Source organism: Pygoscelis adeliae, unplaced genomic scaffold (genome assembly GCF_000699105.1).
Source record: "Pygoscelis adeliae isolate BGI_AS28 unplaced genomic scaffold, ASM69910v1 Scaffold26, whole genome shotgun sequence".
Lineage (NCBI taxonomy): Eukaryota > Metazoa > Chordata > Aves > Sphenisciformes > Spheniscidae > Pygoscelis > Pygoscelis adeliae.
This window is the reverse complement of record NW_008825104.1, coordinates 7186129-7205140: the sequence shown is the minus strand read 5'-3', so window position 1 is coordinate 7205140 and position 19012 is coordinate 7186129. Positions and strand designations below refer to the sequence as shown.

General features: G+C 36.9%; 1 protein-coding gene across 2 annotated transcripts in view; it reads left to right on the top strand.

Moving 5' to 3' along the window:
* NLN (neurolysin (metallopeptidase M3 family)) overlaps positions 1 to 19012 on the top strand; it is a 37823-nt gene that overhangs the window by 7224 nt on the left and 11587 nt on the right. For both annotated transcript variants that reach the window (XM_009327276.1, XM_009327275.1), the window contains exons 2-8: positions 3135 to 3391; positions 5851 to 5999; positions 12097 to 12204; positions 13714 to 13816; positions 14545 to 14705; positions 16142 to 16277; positions 18166 to 18532. In XM_009327276.1, the coding sequence (XP_009325551.1) occupies positions 3135 to 3391; positions 5851 to 5999; positions 12097 to 12204; positions 13714 to 13816; positions 14545 to 14705; positions 16142 to 16277; positions 18166 to 18532 (1281 nt within the window). The remainder of the gene's footprint in view (positions 1 to 3134; positions 3392 to 5850; positions 6000 to 12096; positions 12205 to 13713; positions 13817 to 14544; positions 14706 to 16141; positions 16278 to 18165; positions 18533 to 19012) is intronic.

Sequence of the window (19012 nt, the reverse complement as noted above, 5' to 3'; positions counted from 1 at the left end):
GGGCAACCCCTGGTATCAATACAGGCTGGGGGGGGAAGGGATTGAGAGCAGCCCTGCCGAGAAGGACTTGGGGGTACTGGTGCGTGAAAAGCTGGACATGAGCCAGCAATGAGCACTTGCAGCCCAGAAGGCCAGTCGTACCTTGGGCTGCATCCAAAGAAGCGTGGCCAGCAGGTGGAGGGAGGTGATTCTGCCCCTCTGCTCTGCTCTGGTGAGACCACCTGGAGTACTGTGTCCAGCTCTGGAACCCTCAGCATAAGAAAGACACGGACCTGTTGGAGCGGGTCCAGAAGAGGGCCACAACAATGATCAGGGGGATGGAACACCTCTCCTATGAAGACAGGCTGAGAGAGTTGGGGTTGTTCAGCCTGGAGAAGAGAAGGCTTTGGGGAGACCTTCTTGCATCCTATCAGTACTTAAAGGGGGCTTATAAAAAAGATGGTGGCAAACTTTTTGGCAGGGCCTGTTGCGACAGGACAACGGGGAATGGCTTTAAACTAAAGGAGGGTAGATTTAGACTAGATATAAGGAAGAAATTTTTTACGCTGAGGGTGTGAAGCACTGGCACAGGTTGCCCAGAGAGGTGGTGGATGCCCCATCCCTGGAAACATTCAAGGTCAGGTTGGACTGGGCTCTGAACAACCTGATCGAGTTGAAGATGTCCCTGCCCACAGCAGGGGTGTTGGACTAGATGACCTTTAGAGGTCCCTTCCAACCCAAACTATTCCATGATTCTGATGAATGACAGAAAGCTGTAGGTTCCCTTTAAAAAAGAATATCTGTTTCATATCCTGTACTTTAGCATAGTTGTCAGCTTTTATGTTGTTCAGGCTGTTGTTTTCCTTTGATTCTATTTTACTTTTATTTTGACCTTAATTTGGCACATTTCATGTTTTTTCTGACGTTCTTGGCGGGGGTGGGGTGGGGTACAGTTCAGAGCCTTGAACCTACTTTTGAGGAGCTTCCCCTTCAGCTCCCATGAGGTTGTACCAGAGCTGCGCTAGCAGTGTGTGAAAAACTAGACATAGGGCAGTCCAGTGGGAAGCTGTTCATGACTTAATGAAGTACTGTTCTTTAATGGATCTATAGATTCAGGGCAGAATTCAGTGGGTTTGGGGGATGGGAAACTAATGCATTCTGAGAATGCTAATACTTAACCTTTTGCTTTCATGAAAGCAGCTTCACTTATCATAAACTTCTGAGATTCAAAGTTTCAATAGTCCAGTGGAGAAGCTACTAAGGCATTAATGTCAGAACTGAGTTAGTATCAGAGAGAAAGAACAGAGGTGGAAGGAATATTCTTTATTCAGGCTTCATTTTCAGACGTAAGTCATCAATATGCTGGACATTGATGTTTCTGTATGCCAGTAGAAAGGAAGAGTAAACATCTTGCCTACACTGGTATGGGAGGATTTGAAGAAACTATGGCAAGAAGGAAAAAAAATTTCTCAACATTATGTGTGAAGTGTTGTTTTTCATTTTTGTCTTGCATAAAAATAGTTTTGGCTAGGCTATTTCTAGAGAATTCCTCTTATAGATGAGTGAGACTTTTAACAAAAAGTCTTGGCCTTCCAACAGAAGCCCTGTGTGTGGCTCTTTTCAGATGGTTGGCATTTCACTCTTCTGCTTTGTTTTTCCTTCAGGCTAAAATTGCCTATCCTTTTATGCATGCTCCCTACATTGTATGCCAAAACCTATCTGAGCACTTATGCACATACCAGACTGGTTTTGCAATAAAATTAATACAGGTACAGTGGCTAGCATTAAGAGAAAAAGGTATTTAGTGTAAAATAGTGTGAAGTAAACATCCCTCTTCATAGCAAGCTCTCTGTGTGTGTTCTTGTATTTCTTTAGTTATGGTTGAAAATTTTAAGTTGTCATTATTACCATAACAACATGTGATTTATTTTTTTTTTTAATTATGTGACTGAAATAGGGAAGCAGATAGTAGGTCTCTGCCAGTCAGAGATCCTCCTATGATGCTCCTATGAGCCTCCTATGATACTAAACGCTGAAGCAAGTTTTACTCCTTGAATGCAAACTGTCTTTTAATTACTATCAAATTATTATCTTCCTCAGCAACTACTTCATATATAACTGAGCTATTAATATAGTTGCCAGGTGGACATCTTGTTGACTGTATGGGTTTCCAGTAGCCCTGCTTCAGTCAGTCACCTGAGGCTGTATCCTTCTCCTTTATAGAACCAAGTTGAGTGTTGGTTTCTTGGGGTGGGAGGGTAGAAGCCTGTATTTCTGAAGCCAGTATCTTATTAACTTATATTTGGATTCGTTGCTGCAAGTCATGTTTAGGTTTTGGGTTTGGGTTTGGGTTTGGGGTTTTTTGGGTTTGTTTGTTTTTTTTTTTTCAAAAAGATTATTGAAAAGGCAGCCATTGATTGCACAGCACACTAAGATCAGTTACGTATGTAAACTTTTCTGCTAGCTAAAGCTGAAATATAGTTGATTTATATAATCAGGATTAATAATGCATAAATTACAGTAAACTCATGTACATCTTCTGGCAATAGAGTGCAACTGTCTATTTAAAATCCACAACAATTAAAGGAATAAATTTTCAAGTTAATAACAACTAGAAGTTTTCTTCCCATGGCTGATTATGTGGCAAAGATCCCATATAAATATAAAATTATTTGTTATAATGAACATGACCCAATGACTTTTTTTGTGTCTTGTTTCGTACGTCTTTGCAGTTCTCAGTCTTTATAATCTACAAATCACTATGTGGGTTTTATTCCTTATCTCAGAAATGCAAATACAGTCTGTTTCTGTGGAGTTTCAGTAACTGTAATTCTGTTTTTCTTAGAAGATTGAATAGTAACTTAATCTGTCTGGTTTTGTCAATACCAAAGTTTTTATCCCTGTCCGCACTTAGTCATCCTCTAGATGGAAAAGGTAGAAGACAGACCTCTGATTTGTTTAAAATTAGACTTAACTGATAATGGTAATGGCTGTGTATGGTCCTGCTGGACAAGATATGGCTCTAAAAAGGACTGTTCTTGCTTCTAAAAGTATCCTGTAATTATTAAAGGTCTGTTGCCTTTTTTTTAATGTTTACTATAAACTACTTCTTGAACTAGAATCTTGCTATGCAAAGATCATTTTTATACTTTCAGGTCCGTTGGGCCACGGCTTGTGTTGAGAATGACATTAGGAGCAGAAATTACTAGCCAGCTCAAGGCTTCTTCATACATAGCATCAGGCCAAAACCTTTTGAGATGGAACCTGTCACCAGAGCAAATTAGAACAAGAACAGAAGAACTAATCAGGAAGACAAAGCACGTATATGACAGTGTCGGGATGCTTGATATTGGAGAAGTAACACATGAAAATACTATACGGGCCTTGGCAGATATAGAAGTGGAATACGCAGGTTAGTGTATGCTTTCTGTGATTCTTTCCATAGGGCATTCCATCTGCACATAAAGAAACAGTGAGAAAAGATACAATTCTGATCTGTGCTGTTCTTGCGTAGAATGTGTAGAGGCCTCTCAAGGGTCCTCTGGTTGTAATAATCTTTCAGGACCTCTCAGCAATATGTAATGTTATCAGCTACAAAGTTCTGCTGCTTTATTACAGAGACAAAAATGATTAGCAAAACTGTGCTGTTGATCTCTGATGCATCCAGAGAACTGCACTGGTCACCTGTTTTCTTTTTGCATGTGAAGCTCTACACAGTTACATTTTCTTTTCCAACTGTGTACAACCACTAGGGGACAATGTGCAACAGTGTAGACTACGGCATCTGTGCTATGCATAGTACATTCAAACCTGATGAGCAGTGATTTTTTCAGAGGCTGCAGAATCTGAGACGAGCAAGTCAAATGGAACAATGGAAAGGCTGATAAGCTCCTAGTAGAGAAAACGTGATGGTTGAGAATGGGGGAATTTTTGAATGCTTTTTTGAAAGGAGACTGCTTTACTTGCTTACTTTCATATTACGGCCTGCAAGGCCTTGAAGAATCCAGGGAGAGGTGTTGGTCATGCAGTCACCTCTAGATTGTTCTGAATCTAGACATGCCAATACATGGATGGATTTTAATGGTCAAACACAGGTCATTCAGTTAATTTGTTAGTAATTGTCAGTCAGAGGAGGTGGAAAAAATAAAAACGTGTCTTGGGTGGCTTTGTTTTGAAAAGCCTATCAGATGGTGGCTGCATGACTCTCAAAAAGTAGTCAGTGTAATAAAATGTCAAGATCTCTTAAATCCTCTAAAAAAATGTGCAGTAGCAACAGAAGTGCTGAAAACAGCCACCTTGGCTTGGAGCAAAATCTTCGCCTAGCAAAAAAGAACAGCCTGCAGCTCAAATGATTGTACTGTAATATTAGTCTGGCTTTCACATTAGTTAGAATTGCAGTTTAGGCACATCCCATGAATTGACTGGAATTGGTGCTGGCAGAAGGACTGAGTAATCTTCATCCAAACAGCTTCCTGTCAGATTCAGTTTAATTGTACCAGTGTATTTGGTATAATTATTGTAAGCCTTTTCACCAAGATATAAAACTCCCTGCTTTAAATTAAATTAGAAGGAAAATCTGTGCTTGATTCAGAAAATAGTGGCCGTCAGCTTCTCAGCATAGCCACCAAGATTTGCATTTTCCAAGATACGCTTTTTTTCTCTACATGCTATTGCAGTAGTGGGTCATATTTAAGCTGTTAATGCTAATCTTCCAGGCTGTGTGAAATTAGCATGACTGACCTGTAAAACAGCCCATAGCATATGATAAGGATGTATTACCACAGCAAGACTTCCATTAGAACCTTGGATTTTTAAGGCTTGTGTGTCCCTTTCACATGTACATGAAAGGCCTACCCCAGCAACTGGAACTTATTATCTGAAAAGACACAGATGACAACAGGCCTTACATTTCACTTGGAAGCTGCCAAAACTCACTTCATCATTTTGAAACATCTTGGCATAAGGACGGGGGGGAAGTTTCCTATGGACTTCAAGAAGAACCATATGCCCTTGCTTGCATTCCAAAGGTTTCTGAAGGGCTGAGGGTATCTCAGGGTTTGATAAAACAGCTTCAGATGACATAAAATACAAAGCTTTAAATCATCCTAAAATGTTGTTATTCTAAAACATGCTTTTGGGGAGGTGGAGGGGAGTGAAATTATAATTGGTTTTGAATTAAGTTAAATCAGCTTGTCATAATGATTCATTTCTATTTTAGCATTTCTATTCAATGCCATTATAAGATGCAATATTCCTTTAATAAGCAAGGATTTACTTGATCTCAGAAGTGTATTCTAAAAAAGTAGTATTACTCAGGTTCTGATCTCTAGAAGTTCAGAATACATAAACAGCATCTTCTGTGTTTGCCTAATTGTTTCTCCTTAAACACAGAAGAGGTGGATTAGACACTGTTCTCATAACAATGTAAAAATAACTTCAGGACAGATGGGCCTGTTTGAAAGACTCAGAGCATTTCACTTTAAATGCGAACATGGAAGCATCTGTGCCAGCTATGAAACAATGTCAGTCTTCACTTACAAATGGTTCATCTTTCAAAAATCATTTATCATATATTTATACACCATTCAGTTGATTTTGTAGAAGTAAGAAGATGAGATAATTAGGCTTGGGTAATAGATAGTTTCTGTAAAATGTTTATTTGTTATAATGGTGTGTGGTTTTGTCCTTTCACCTATTCATTTTTACATTATCTGTAATCACGTTATTTGCTTCAAGCCTGACCTGAAGTGTCAACTTGCTTTGGGTACTTGTTTCTTATGTCTTCTATAAATATCAGAAGGGGGGAAGTTCCTTATCCTTAAAGCATTTCTGGCCTTCTGTGTAAGTGTTCATTGCCTTTTATTTAAACAGTGGAAAGAAGCATGTTGGATTTTCCCCAGCATGTCTCACCTGACAAAGAGGTACGCTTAGCAAGTACAGAAGCTGACAAAAAGCTTTCTAATTTTGATGTGGAGATGAGCATGAGAGAAGATGTGTTTCAGAAGATTGTTTATTTGCAGGTAAATCACAATGATATCTGCATAACTTGTGGAAATGTAGATAAAATTCCAGCAGTGAAAAACTTTTCTCTGAAGAAGTTAGTATCCACAGCGCTTTTCAAGATCCCCATCACTGTGTGTGTTTCCCCTGTGCCTGTACCAGTCAAATCTTTCCAGTGGGAAACAGCTATACAAAAAGGCTGTGGTTCCACAAAAACTTAAGCCAGTGTAACTTGGTGCTTCCACTCTTTGCCTCTCACGTCTAGGTGTGTGTATCCTTGTCTCTCCCTTGCAATAGCTTTGACTTTTGTCTAATCTTCCAATGAGCTGATACAAGGAAGCTAAACTAGCAGAAGGAAACTCATCAGAAAGAATAAAATTTATTGTTTTCTGCTGGCTGAGCTCCCTGAACTGGTTTGCCCAGAGCATCACCAAGAAGAGAGGCAATATAGCAATGTATTTAGGTTGGCTTATACTGCTTCTGAATTTGTGTCCAAAGCTGTTGTTTGTTGAAGTTGTTGAGAATTTTAAATTTTAAAGTTGTCGTGGTTTAACCCAGTTGGCAACTAAGCACCACACAGCCGCTCGCTCACCCTCCCCCCGCCCCGGTGGGATGGGGGAGAGAATCAGAAGAGCAAAAGTAAGAAAACTCGTGGGTTGAGATAAGAACAGTTTAATACTTGAAATAAAATACTACTAATAATAATAATAATAACTTGTAATGAAAAGGAAAACAACAAAAGAGAGAGAGAGGAACAAAACCCAGGAAAAACAAGTGATGCAACCACTCACCACCTGCTGACCAATGCCCAGCCACTCCCTGAGCAGCGATCACTGCCCCCAACCAACTCCCCCCAGCTTGTATACTGAGCATGACGTCATATCGTATGGAATATCCCTTTGGCCAGTTTGGGTCAGCTGTCCTGGCTATGCTCCCTCCCAGCTTCTTGTGCACCTCCTTGCTGGCAGAGTATGGGAAACTGAAAAGTCCTTGACTTAGTATAAACACTGCTCAGCAACAACGAAAACATCAGTGTGTTATCAATTTATTCACATGCTAAATCCAAAACACAGCACTATACCTGCTACTAGGAAGAAAATTAACTTTATCCCAGCCGAAACCAGGACAAAAGTTGAGTTTCCAGTTATGAAAGTTAATGAGAACATATAACTGGGAGTGACCGCCAAAATTACTTCTTTTGATCTGCTAATTATAGATGGCTACATTGTATACTCCTCCTCATATGTTGCTGAAGCCTCAAAATAAAATAAGTCAAAGGATACATTTACTGTTGAATTAGTTTCTATTCCTTTTGTGTTTCTGTTTAGCTTCCCTTCTAATTGCGCACCTACAAGTATCTTGTATTCTTCATTTGTGCTGTTTCTTTTGTAGCTCAAACAGGAAGAACATTTGTTTTTGTTCAAGTGCATCTAGTGACATTTAGTAATAATTTTCCAAAAGTGTAATTTAAAGATAATGCAAGGAAACTATCTAATGTGAAAACTAAAATATATACATTTGTGCGTTTTTCAGATGTGAATCTTCCCTTTCAAACCCACCGATTTTTAACCTTCTTGTGATGCTGATAATATATTGGAGCCCTATTTCTTGGAGTCGTTGTTTGTGCTTTTTGCAGCGTTGACCGGGAACCAGAATAATATTTGCAGCAACTCATTAAAGTGCCTTCCAATACCATTGTCTTCTATTGCTGTGTTTTCTAGTCACATTTTCAAGTGTTCTCCTCTAGCTGGGTATTGTTGTTTATGTGTTTGTGGAGGTATTTAATAGCCCTATTTTGAGGACCTTCTGTTGTGTGTTGGCAGATCGTGCCTTATGTTGATTTACACACACACACCCCCCCTGTGCCTTATGTTGCTTCCCCCTTTCCTCCCCCCCCCCCCAGCTCTGTTGCTATTAATTAAATGGTTTGATATGTTTTTATTATTTGCTGTGATTTTCCCCACCCTCCAGTATAGTATACACAGATACATTTAGGGCTAATCTGCCATATCTGTATATCTATATATTTTTAATTTAATAGGAATTTCTGATAGTAGCTAGTGAAAACTGATTGCTGTTATTTGCTAGTATTACTTTCTTATAATTTTTTTTTTTAAATCTTTTTCATTTGGTGCTTTCCTACTTCATTTTCCTTTGCAGAATAGTTGGCTTTTGTAACAGTTACAATTGTTGCTTATATCTCCATTTGATTTTGTTAGAGATTTTTCTTGGCCTAACTGCAGCATGCAAACATGTTTTAGTATTAGTTTTCCAGAGATGCAACCTCTGAGCATATATCAACTTCATAATTACTATGAAAGTAGTAGCAGTTTTTGCTGCAGAACAGATGTGAAATTGCCAATAGCGTCAGACTGATCAAGTCTTGCTATTTCCAAATTGCAAAGTTCCTGTTAATTTTTGCTAAAATTCTAATGCCTTCTCCTGTTAGAAACTCTTAGTTGAAAAGTCATGTTCCAGGAGCACATAAAAAAAAAGGGCTCCACAAACAGAAATGTTTTGCTGAAATCGTTTTATCAGTTTAAATGAGCCAGTAAAATATTTTGATTAAATCAGGATTTTCATGGCCTCACTGAGGATTTAATAGTTCATGTATATGAATTCAGTTTCATGATCCTGCACAGGGGCCAGATTAAAATGTGGTGAGGAGAATGAGGGCCCTCACACTCCCATGTTATTTATAATACAGTCAGTCGTCTAAATGATGAGTAAATCTGCTTGATCTCAGTGACATCCTGAATGTTTTTGCTCCCTTTAACGAGGTCTAAACTTTTCTAAGTCAACAACTGTTTAGTATTCTTTCTAAATTCTGCTTTATTTAAGAACTGTTGATGGTGGAAGATGTGTGAGGTTTTTGTATTTAATTAAAAAAAAAACTGAAAATAATCTCGTCTCTTTCTTTTCCCCACACATTAGGGGAAAAAAATTCCTGCATAAATTTATGTTGTTGAATATGCTCCAGATCTTATTCTTTAGAAAACTTTTAATTTGGGGTCTAAAACTTGGAATAAAGGTGAATTTGGTAGTGAAACTATCATTTAAAATTTTATTACTTCTAACATCCGCGCATGTTGGCAAGCAGAGGCATGCTCAAGAATGTTACCAATCTTCTCCACCCACATGCCCTCAGGAAACTCAGCCTGATGTAAACAGCTGCTGCAGTTTTTGTTCTTCCTATTCTGAGTAGGTTTTGTTTCTTATTCTGCCTGAAGATTTCTTCGTGGAATAAGGTAGCATGGTTGTCCAAAACAAGTGTGAAATGGTATATAAAATCATCAACAATGACCATTCTAAAACTTCTGGAAAGTTCCAAAATTTCATATGTAGTGTATTCAAAATTAGCACTCCTGTTGTGGAAATTGTTCATCAAAGAAACACAGGATGACATAGACCTTCCTGATCAGACCGAAGTTCAGAGATGACCACAGAGCACCCTTGGTTCGTGTGCCTATGAGGGTTTATATGCTTGCTTATCCTTAAAGACCTGACAGGTCTTTTTTAATGCATATCATCCTTATCTTAAGGATGTGCTGCAGTCTGTGCTGCAGATAAACTTCACAAGGGCTAATATTAAGACTAGAAGCTATTTAACATTGACTTCTTTTGAAGTGTATGGAGAGATGTATAGTCATCAAGAGAAGGATGAAGAACACTGACTTAGTTCTCTCCTCCTTTTTCCCGAAAGAATCTTTCTCAGCTTTAGAAGGAGCCAATATTCACTGGCTTTAAGGGCTTGAAGTTAGTGTTTGTGAATTCCCTCCTTCTGCCTAAAATTCCCTCCTTCTGCTGGGTTTGGGCCCAGGAGATTTTCAGGAGCATTGCAGTTCCATATGCCTAATGGAGGGGCTGGGAGATCCCTGACAATGCCTAAATAACTCAGTGAGACTTTTCACAATCTTCTGTCCTTAACTGTTACTGTAATAAAAGTAGTGTCTTTTTATAGAGATTAGAGCACTTCATTTTTTTTCTCAGCCTTTCTATTTTTGAGCCTTGCAGCACCGTTAGCACAATATAAATGTTAATGTAGTGACAGTATCAGCATTTTTCACCTCTATCATTTTGAAGTTGTGCTTTTTCTATCCCACTAGTCTTAGGTCAGAAAAAAGAACCCTGGAATTGTGGGTTGTCCAGTGGAAAAACAATATGTGAAAATTCTGATTGTTACAAATATTTTTGCTCAGTATCACAGCATTGACACTGCTAGATGTAGTGCTTGTAGCATAAAGATCTTCATGAAGCTGCAGAATTTCAGGGAGTATTCTTTGCCAGAAGCACAGCAGGAAGCCCGAGTGTCACAGGAAGTAGGGTAATAGCATTCTTTTTATCTTTGTGTTGGGAAATATTCTGTGTGCCTTGCCTTATGCATTTATCACAAATGAGGATGGAGATGTAAGGTTTGACTTGGAGACGACAGAGGGCATGATTTTCTTTACTTACTTTCCTCCCAAAAGGAGATTTCCACCATTTACATCCCTTTATTAAAAAAAAAAAAAAAGCGACAGCCAAGTGCTGCAAAAAAATCATAGCCGTGGTGAAGCGTACACCATGCAATCACATAGCTCAATCATCATTGACTTTAGCTGTTTGGTGACCTATAGTAGTTAGAACATCCTTTCATGAATCTATGGATTTTTTTTTTTTAATTACCTGTAAACAGCTAATATTAAAAAGAAAAAATATTCAACATTCATCGTATGACAGCATTGGTAAACTAAGTTAAATCTGCCTATTGCTTTAGACGAAGTGAAATGATTGTTGTCATTTTTTTTCACTGGACGTAGAAATTCTTGCATATAGACTATTGCTATATGCATAAGAGTTTTAGGCACAATGGCATTAATGCTTAGCAGTCCTGCTGTAGCATAATGCTACCGGAACTTGTTACGCTTTGCAGAATAAAAACAAAATTAAACCGTTCTAAGCTCCTTCATGGTTCTAAAAACTAATTTCCACTACTTTTTTTAATCCTATATGCAGGGCACTGGTGGGAGTAGACATTGTTTATGTGTTGTTGCATGGATTATTTTTAAATGACAGTTGGGAAAATACCTGTTCCAGAGTTTTTATTCTTATTTATTTTCTCTTGGAATAAAACAAGCTTCCTGTCTCTTATTTTTTCTGTTTAAGGAAGAGAGGTAATTTGCACTGGCAGGTCATTAGTTGACAGCTGTACACAGTTGTGTAACTCTTTCATAAAATTTGCATGTTTCAACGTCCTTACTTTTCAGAGGTGCTAGTCAAGAATGAATTGTATGCAGGTAAGCTGACAAGAGGGTTGTTAAGACAAGTCAGAGCTAATTCCAACAGCTTCATATTTGAGGGCGAACTTAAATAGAATGTGTCCTTTTTAACAAGGACTATAAGTTAATACCTTTTTTTAAATGTTCACTTTTAGATGAGGGAAGATAAAATTAAAATGTGTACAGCATTATTTTCAATTTAGGACAAAATGGCAAGTTTCTGAATTAAACAGTTATGCTGTAGTCAGTTTGAAGGAAGAGCCTCATAGGACTGATCCATGTTATGTTACAACCAGTATTTTGTCTCAATGTTGGTTGCTTTAGGAAATGACCATTCAAGAATCTTCGTAATGGCATAACCAGACATAGAAATACTGTTTTATTTGTTGTCACTGATTGATTTGTTCTGAAAAAGAAGATGTATATGCTCAAATTTTATGCCATCTGATAACTGTCAGTGACACATCTAATCTTTTGGGTTTTTTTAATTCCCTCTAAGTTTTAAGGTACACTGTTACCTTATAGCACTGATTTTCTTCAAGTGTATATAAGAAAGCTATCTCTACAGAAAAAGCTTAAGTGCACTGTACTATAAACTAAAAGGGCTTGCCCTTATGACAGCATGTAAATGTGATGAAATACCTGATAAAAGAAAATTATTTTAAACCCATGCTAAGTCAATATAAGAATACTATGGTATAAGGTAACTGTTTTTGGAAAGTCCTTCACACTAAAATCTGGGATGTTCCTTTTTTACTATGGCAGTGTTCTAAAGAACAACAGTTAGAAGACCCTTCTAATGCTTGGTATGTTTCTTACGCCACGTTGTAAATTCAATTATTCTATACTGTCATTTCAGCAAACCTGCGATCTTGAGAATGTAAAGCCTGAAACAAAGCGGTATCTAGAGAAATCAGTTCAAGTGGGAAAAAGAAACGGACTCCATCTTCCTAAAGAAGTGCAGAATGTAAATATGGACTATTAGTTTATAAAGCAAAGGTGACAAACTGTTGAAGGGATGAAATTACGGTTGTATAGCTGTGCTAAGCATATATTTGAACTTTGTGCTTTTGGACCTGCTTAATTACTGCTCTAATCTTAACTGTTCTTAGTTCCAGATACATCCTTTAAACTTCAATCACTTCAATCAGGTTTTTAAATTAATCTGTTAGCTACCCACGGTACTCAGTGGATAGGGGTGGTATGCATCACCTCTCTTAGCCCTCCTCAGTAAAAGAAGCCTATCTGGAAGAGTTTTTGTTATATATTCTGATTACAGAGAATGCCTAAATTAGGTAGATTCCTAGCCAAGAGACCTCTCAAAAATGGTATTTGTGAGTCCAAGCTTCAGAAGTGTGTATAATTGTTAGAAAGACACAGCTGTTTTAGTTTCAATTATTAACCAGTGTTGTAAAATGTGTCCAAGATTTTAGCATTTTGACTAAAAAAACTTGAGGTAGCTTAATGGGAGCACAAGCCACACTGAGAATTTTGGCTCCATTAAGGGAGGATTTACTCAAGCATATAAAAGCACTTGTCACTTCTGAAAGTCATGAAGTAAAATTGTCAGCATCTCAGATGTTGACATAATTCTCTTTAAATTCTGAGTGATGTTGTATAACAATCTCGTTTTATGACTCTTGAATAGACTTTACCCTGTGTAGGAAAATAATCATTCTTCATCCACATGCTTCAGTTAGTGGGAACAGTTTCATGTGTATTTGCATTGCATAAGGGCAACCGATGGCTCTACAGGAATTTTGAAATACTTTATAAGGAGACAATAGTTGAATTACATTTAAGTAAAAACTTGACTAATGATAGTCTCTGCCAAGTTTTGTATTTGGTGTGTATTCTTCTACTGGTAACTACTGCGTTTATGTGAACTTGACAGTAAGGAGTAGAGGCATGCTATGAGATATATTAGAAAATGTTTCAGATGGGTGAATATCAGGATTTTTAAAAAAGTTTTTGGAATGGTCTTGTCTTGTGTGGGTATTCTCTTCTTTTTGTCATACCTGTACAATTCCAAAGGAGTGTTTTTCAATAGGTTGCATGCATTTTTACTCCTTTGATTCTCATTGATTTTAGTGGATATTTTTACACTTAAAATTGTAATTTAGGCTTTTCAAATAAAAGAAAATAATTGAATGTTAGCACATAATGCTCTTCAGAGAACGTGTTTGTGTTCAGTCCCCTCTGAGTTGAGAACACATTTGAAATGTTGTCGGAGCAATAGCCCCGACCCAGGATTCATTGGCAACAATATTGCTCAGGACCAAAAGAAAGATAAAGGAAGGCTGAGGGGGAGTGAAGTGTGACGCTACCTGCAGAGTGTTACTTGCTCAATGCTGGTGTTCGCTGTTGGCTATTAGAGAGCCTAGCTGGAAAAAGTGAAATACTATTCATGTGGAAGATAGTAATTGCCAAGTTTGATTTTTATTTTTCCACTAAGTTCAGTTTATACCCGATACAGGAAATAAAGACAATGAAGAAAAAATTGAGTGAGCTGTGTATAGACTTTAATAAAAACCTGAATGAGGAAAACACATTTCTTGTATTTTCTAAGGAAGAACTTGGTAAGTAGTATGCTTGCTCTTTCCATTTCTTCAACCTTCCAGTTTTACTGGAGCAATCGTTTTTGGCCCAGTGAATGATGGTTAGATGAAGTGAAATTCTGACTGTTTTCCAGTCTTCTCTGTTTTCTTTTTAATCCTTCCCCAAAGTCAGTTTAGAATTACCCTTTGTAGGTGTTTATGATCTCTTCATAGATATGTGCTTCCTGAAGTGTTTGCCTTGCATCAAGTTAGCACATCTGTCCTACTTTTTTTTTCCATAACTTTACTCTTCTCTGCTTCTTTTATCAGTTCTCCACCATCAGGCAATCCCCTGTGTATTATATTCATTGCAATTATTGGAAAAACTTTTCTGTCCTGCAATATATTTTAGCTACCTCAATCATTTAAACTGTTCTAGAGATTTCATGTGACAGAGAATTTGGGGATTCGTTATCTGAAGGGCAGGGCATAAAATGTGCTTTAATAACACCAGAGATTTTTTTATGTCATACTCAGTTTTTATCTGGTAGCCTTACATATATTTCTCTTTTGCTCACAAGTGTTTCCAATTTTTACTTGGCTTTTGATTTGAAAAAGTTTTAGCAAATAGTGGTAAAAACAAAGGTGGTATTTCCGTGGAGATTTCTGATGTCAAATTAGATTGCAGCAAAACAAATGCAACAATCTCGCAAAAAGAGAGGGGAGTAGGTAATTCTGGTAAACATTGTTTATTAAATTATGTTCTATAGAAGGCCTTCCTGATGACTTTATTAAGAGTTTAGAGAAGACTGAGGAAGACAAATATAAAATTACTTTAAAGTATCCCCACTATTTTCCTGTCATGAAGAAGTGCTGCATTTCGGAAACCAGGAGAAAAATGGAATCTGCCTTTAACTCGAGATGCAAAGAGGTATGTCGTATATTGACTGTTCCACCGGGTGATAACAGAGTTGAAAAATGGAGCTAGACATTCAAATATTAGATTTGAATTCTATATATTGTCTAGTACTATGAAATCAGAAGTTAGCAGTGTGATATTTAACAGTTCCTTGCTCCAGTTTATTCAGATGTCTAAAGACCTTAGAAGTTGATGATCCGCCTGTGTGTGTGTGTACGTATCTTAAAGTTTCAGTGGTGCTGTAAATAGAAGTAGGATTTTGATCTTTTGCCAAATTTCCCTGCAGTGTTCTGCAGCTGCTTACTGGCACTTCCCTCCCAGAGAAGGACATCTGATTGTAGCTTCGGTAGTACTTTGGGATTCTTCAGAATGAGAGGGGTTATTTAAGCACACATTTTAATTATGAAATACAGGTGATTAAATGTGAAATTAACACATTGCATATTGATGAGAATTTTAATTAGATGTTAAAAAAAAAACCCAGTTTTTATAAAAGATTCATTTAACTATCTGAAAAATAGCTGAAAACATGCCTTATAAAACAAAGAAATAATTTCACAAATAATTTGTTTGATACTGGTGAGACCAAGCATCTAGACAGGTACAAAAATAATGAAAAGGATAGAAAGGGTAGAAGAAGTGTCATTCAGGCAATTATACCAACCATTTGTTAGAGAACAATGGCAGAGTTGAGCTTTTGTACTTGAAGGCCTGGGAAATGTGAAGAGTACAAGATAAGATAAAATGGCACCAAGAACTGAACACTCTGCAAGTCATCACACTTAAAGGGATTTGCTGTTAAAACTGTGGGACAATTTTCAAACCTAGTGCTTGGAAAAAAAGGTTTTTCCCTGAGAAATCTCACTTTTCCAGAACTGGAGGTTAACACAGTTACATTTTCAGCTTCTCAGGGATTCTCCACCGCATTTAGGTCAGGGCCTGTGATTTTTGTGTTTCAGATCTCTTTCTCTGACTGCTATTGTCAGAGTGACAGAAGAGGGAAATGTGCAAACAATCTTTGAACATTGGCACAATAGCTTTGCCGTCTGTCTTCACCACTAACAAGCAATTAAGCCTGCTGTCAGCCATTTCCCTGTTATCTTTCACATTTAAATGATTGATAAAGGAAATAAACTCTGTGCAACAGTCAAAGATTTGTTATTATCCTAAAAGGAAATGCTGTATCTTTAGATTAATTAAAACAGATAAATTATAATAGGGAGAGTAATGACTCAGATTGACTAGAAAACTAGCTACCTGCAATCAAATGCTATGACAAACAAATTACAAGGATCTAGCTAAACTTACATTATTCTGAATTTATATCTTAAAGGGTTTCATTTTAAATGTTTGCTGTTTCTTGTGATTACAGATATTACTCAGATTATTGTTTCGATAACATGGATTTTCTGGTTTCACTTTACAAATTTCCCTCCTTTCTTTTTTAGGAGAACACAACAATTCTTCAGCAATTGCTTCCACTAAGGGCAAAAGTAGCAGAACTTCTTGGTTATAATACACATGCCAACTTTGTCCTGGAGGTAAACACTGCAAAGAGCACAGATAATGTAACAGCCTTCTTAGGTTTGTTCTTATTTATAAACAATACTTTTATATTTGGTGTGGCAACATGACTCCTCAGCCAAGACAAATTTAAAGACATAATTGGGTCACAGTGTCCATCATGTTTAGATAGAAAAGGAACTCTCTGTTGCCTCTGTTCTGGCATGTATTTTTTTTAGACCATAGCTGTACAAATGCAATTGCTCCAAAACAGGGAAGCACAAGACCAAAATCTGAAAATAACTGCTCTGTGACAGCCAATATAGGCAAGCGGTTCTGTCTTTCTCTATCCCAAAATGCAGTTATCATAATTTAGAAGCAGAATAACACGTGCAGCCTAAGCAATTTTATTAGTTCAAGAGGCTGCGTCACAGTTGCAGCTTTTCATTCCCTTAGGTTAGCTGCAATTTTTTGTGTGTCTGTAGCTTTAATGTCTTTTTCTGATACAACTGCATTAAGTATAATGAAAGATTACAGTATGTGGTGATGCAACTTCCATGAGCTGAATTAAAAAATTAAATCTGGAATGATAGATTAAATCTGGAATTCAAAAGCTCAGCTCCATATTTGGCAATACCAATTACCCATATATTTGTCAATGAACTTACACTTAATTTTGATTTAAAATTAAATGTTAGAATTATCTGATTTTTTTAAGTGTACTTCAGGTAGTTTGGACTCTTTTCTATCCATTATATTTTTGTAATTCTAAGTGGGCTTTTATAATACTGTGTTTTTTCAATTGTTTTGAAGCTGACACACATCATAATTTAGCAGTTATTATTGTGACTAAGTTTTTACAGTATGAAATCATATATTTTTCTATTCATAAATGTCATGTTTCATGGTAATTCTCGTAGAGGGAGAATGTTCATCAAATTAATTGTCAGCTTTAATTTAGGTCTTTTGATATATCCTCAGCTACAATCATGACAGTATGATTTCCTCTGCTTTGTTCATATATATTCACATTTTAAATCAGTGTTCATAAGCTGATCTTATGGCTAGGAAGAAAAGCATTCTGTCCTATGACATATTCTGAATTTAGCCTAATATGAGCTGCAAACAGTATTTCAGTCATGTAAATGCATATAGTGCCTCACAGCCTACCTAGAAACAGGAGTGGCAATTCCTAAATTTTACATGATAGGTACCAATAGTGAACATTAACCTGAATTCTTAAAGAAGACAAAAGTGTCTGGTAGTCCAGAAATACTTAAAAGAGAGTAAGTACAGTATGTCCTTTATGGGAGTTTCAGTAAGCTTAGATGTTTTATATTCAGTATATTGGATTCATAGTGCTATGACCCTTTCTTGTCCAAGAAAAGCTATACTAGAAAAAATTGCGATCATAGAGATTAATATCCAGTGGCTTTGGTAATTTAGAAGCTAGTCATCATATAGGCAAGAACTCTTTATAAAAAAGTCTCTTGTTCTTTTATAGGACTTTAGCTAGAAGTAGGTCATAATCTGTTTTGAAAAGTCTTGGAAGAAAAAGTAGCGTTTGAATTTTGTGTTGCGCTTCCAGTAACTAATAGTAGTTGTAGTCTTCGGCTGTTTCTGCAGAAACACATCAAGAGAACTGAGATTACATGAGGTAAAATCAAAGGCTTCAAGCAAAAGTGTCTAGTGTTACTTTCCATTTCTGATGTCTTTGAAAAAGTCTAAATTTACCAAAACCCTTCACAGTACTGCTAGGCCTATGTGGTCTCCTGTATTATTTATAGCATGCCTGCAATTAAAACTCATTAAGACAAGAAAGCAGACAGTTTGCTTGCTGTTAGTCAACAAATGGAAAACTCTAGTATCCACTCTTGGGGCATGTATTTAAAGTTATGAGTCTATTTTATAGGAATAAGCATTACAGTAAGGAACACAGAAGTTGATTCCAAGGCAATCTTTGTTTCAGATGATTTGAGTAAGAAGCTAAAGCCATTGCTTGAGGAAGAAAGAGAATTCATTCTAGATTTGAAGAAAAAGGAGTGTAAAGAAAGAAACTCTGATTATGATGGAAGAATCAATGCGTGGGATCTTCATTATTATATGAACAAAACAGAAGAACTGAAGTACTCCATAGATCAAGAAAAGCTGAAGGAATACTTCCCAATTGAGGCTGTTACAGAAGGCTTACTGAATATTTACCAGCAGCTGCTGGGACTTGTATTTGAGCAAGTAGAAAGTGCTCATGTTTGGCATGACAGCGTTACTCTTTACACAGTAAAGGATAATTCAACAGGGGAAACGTTAGGGCAGTTCTATTTGGACCTTTACCCCAGGTAATTATGACTTGGTGTTTTACTTATGTGTTTAAAATGGAATTGGTCTTAGTGGGTTGCTGGTGTGGTTGAAATTAAATGCATTTGGAAGTAAATATTTGTCCCACTGACAAGACTATTACTGTGTTCATTAAGTTGTCCTCTGGACTGTTTTCAGATTGTTTACACTTTTTCTTTTTTTGCAGTACTACGGCGTTTCTTGCTTATATATTCAGTTTATGAAGCATTACTACTTTGTTCATTTTTTGTAGTATTGCTGTCTAGTCAGTTGTCCATAATTTTTTGCCTCTATGAACTTTTCTCCTTCCTAACTGTAATATTGTGTTTTACTTTTCATTTATGTTGAACTGTTACTCCAGTCTGTTCAGATCAATTATATTCCTATTTGCCAAGCGTTCCTAGTTTCTCCCAGTTCCTCTTTACACTTGTGTATTTTGTACCCTGTTGTCCAGACTGCTAAAGAAAATATCAAATAGATCA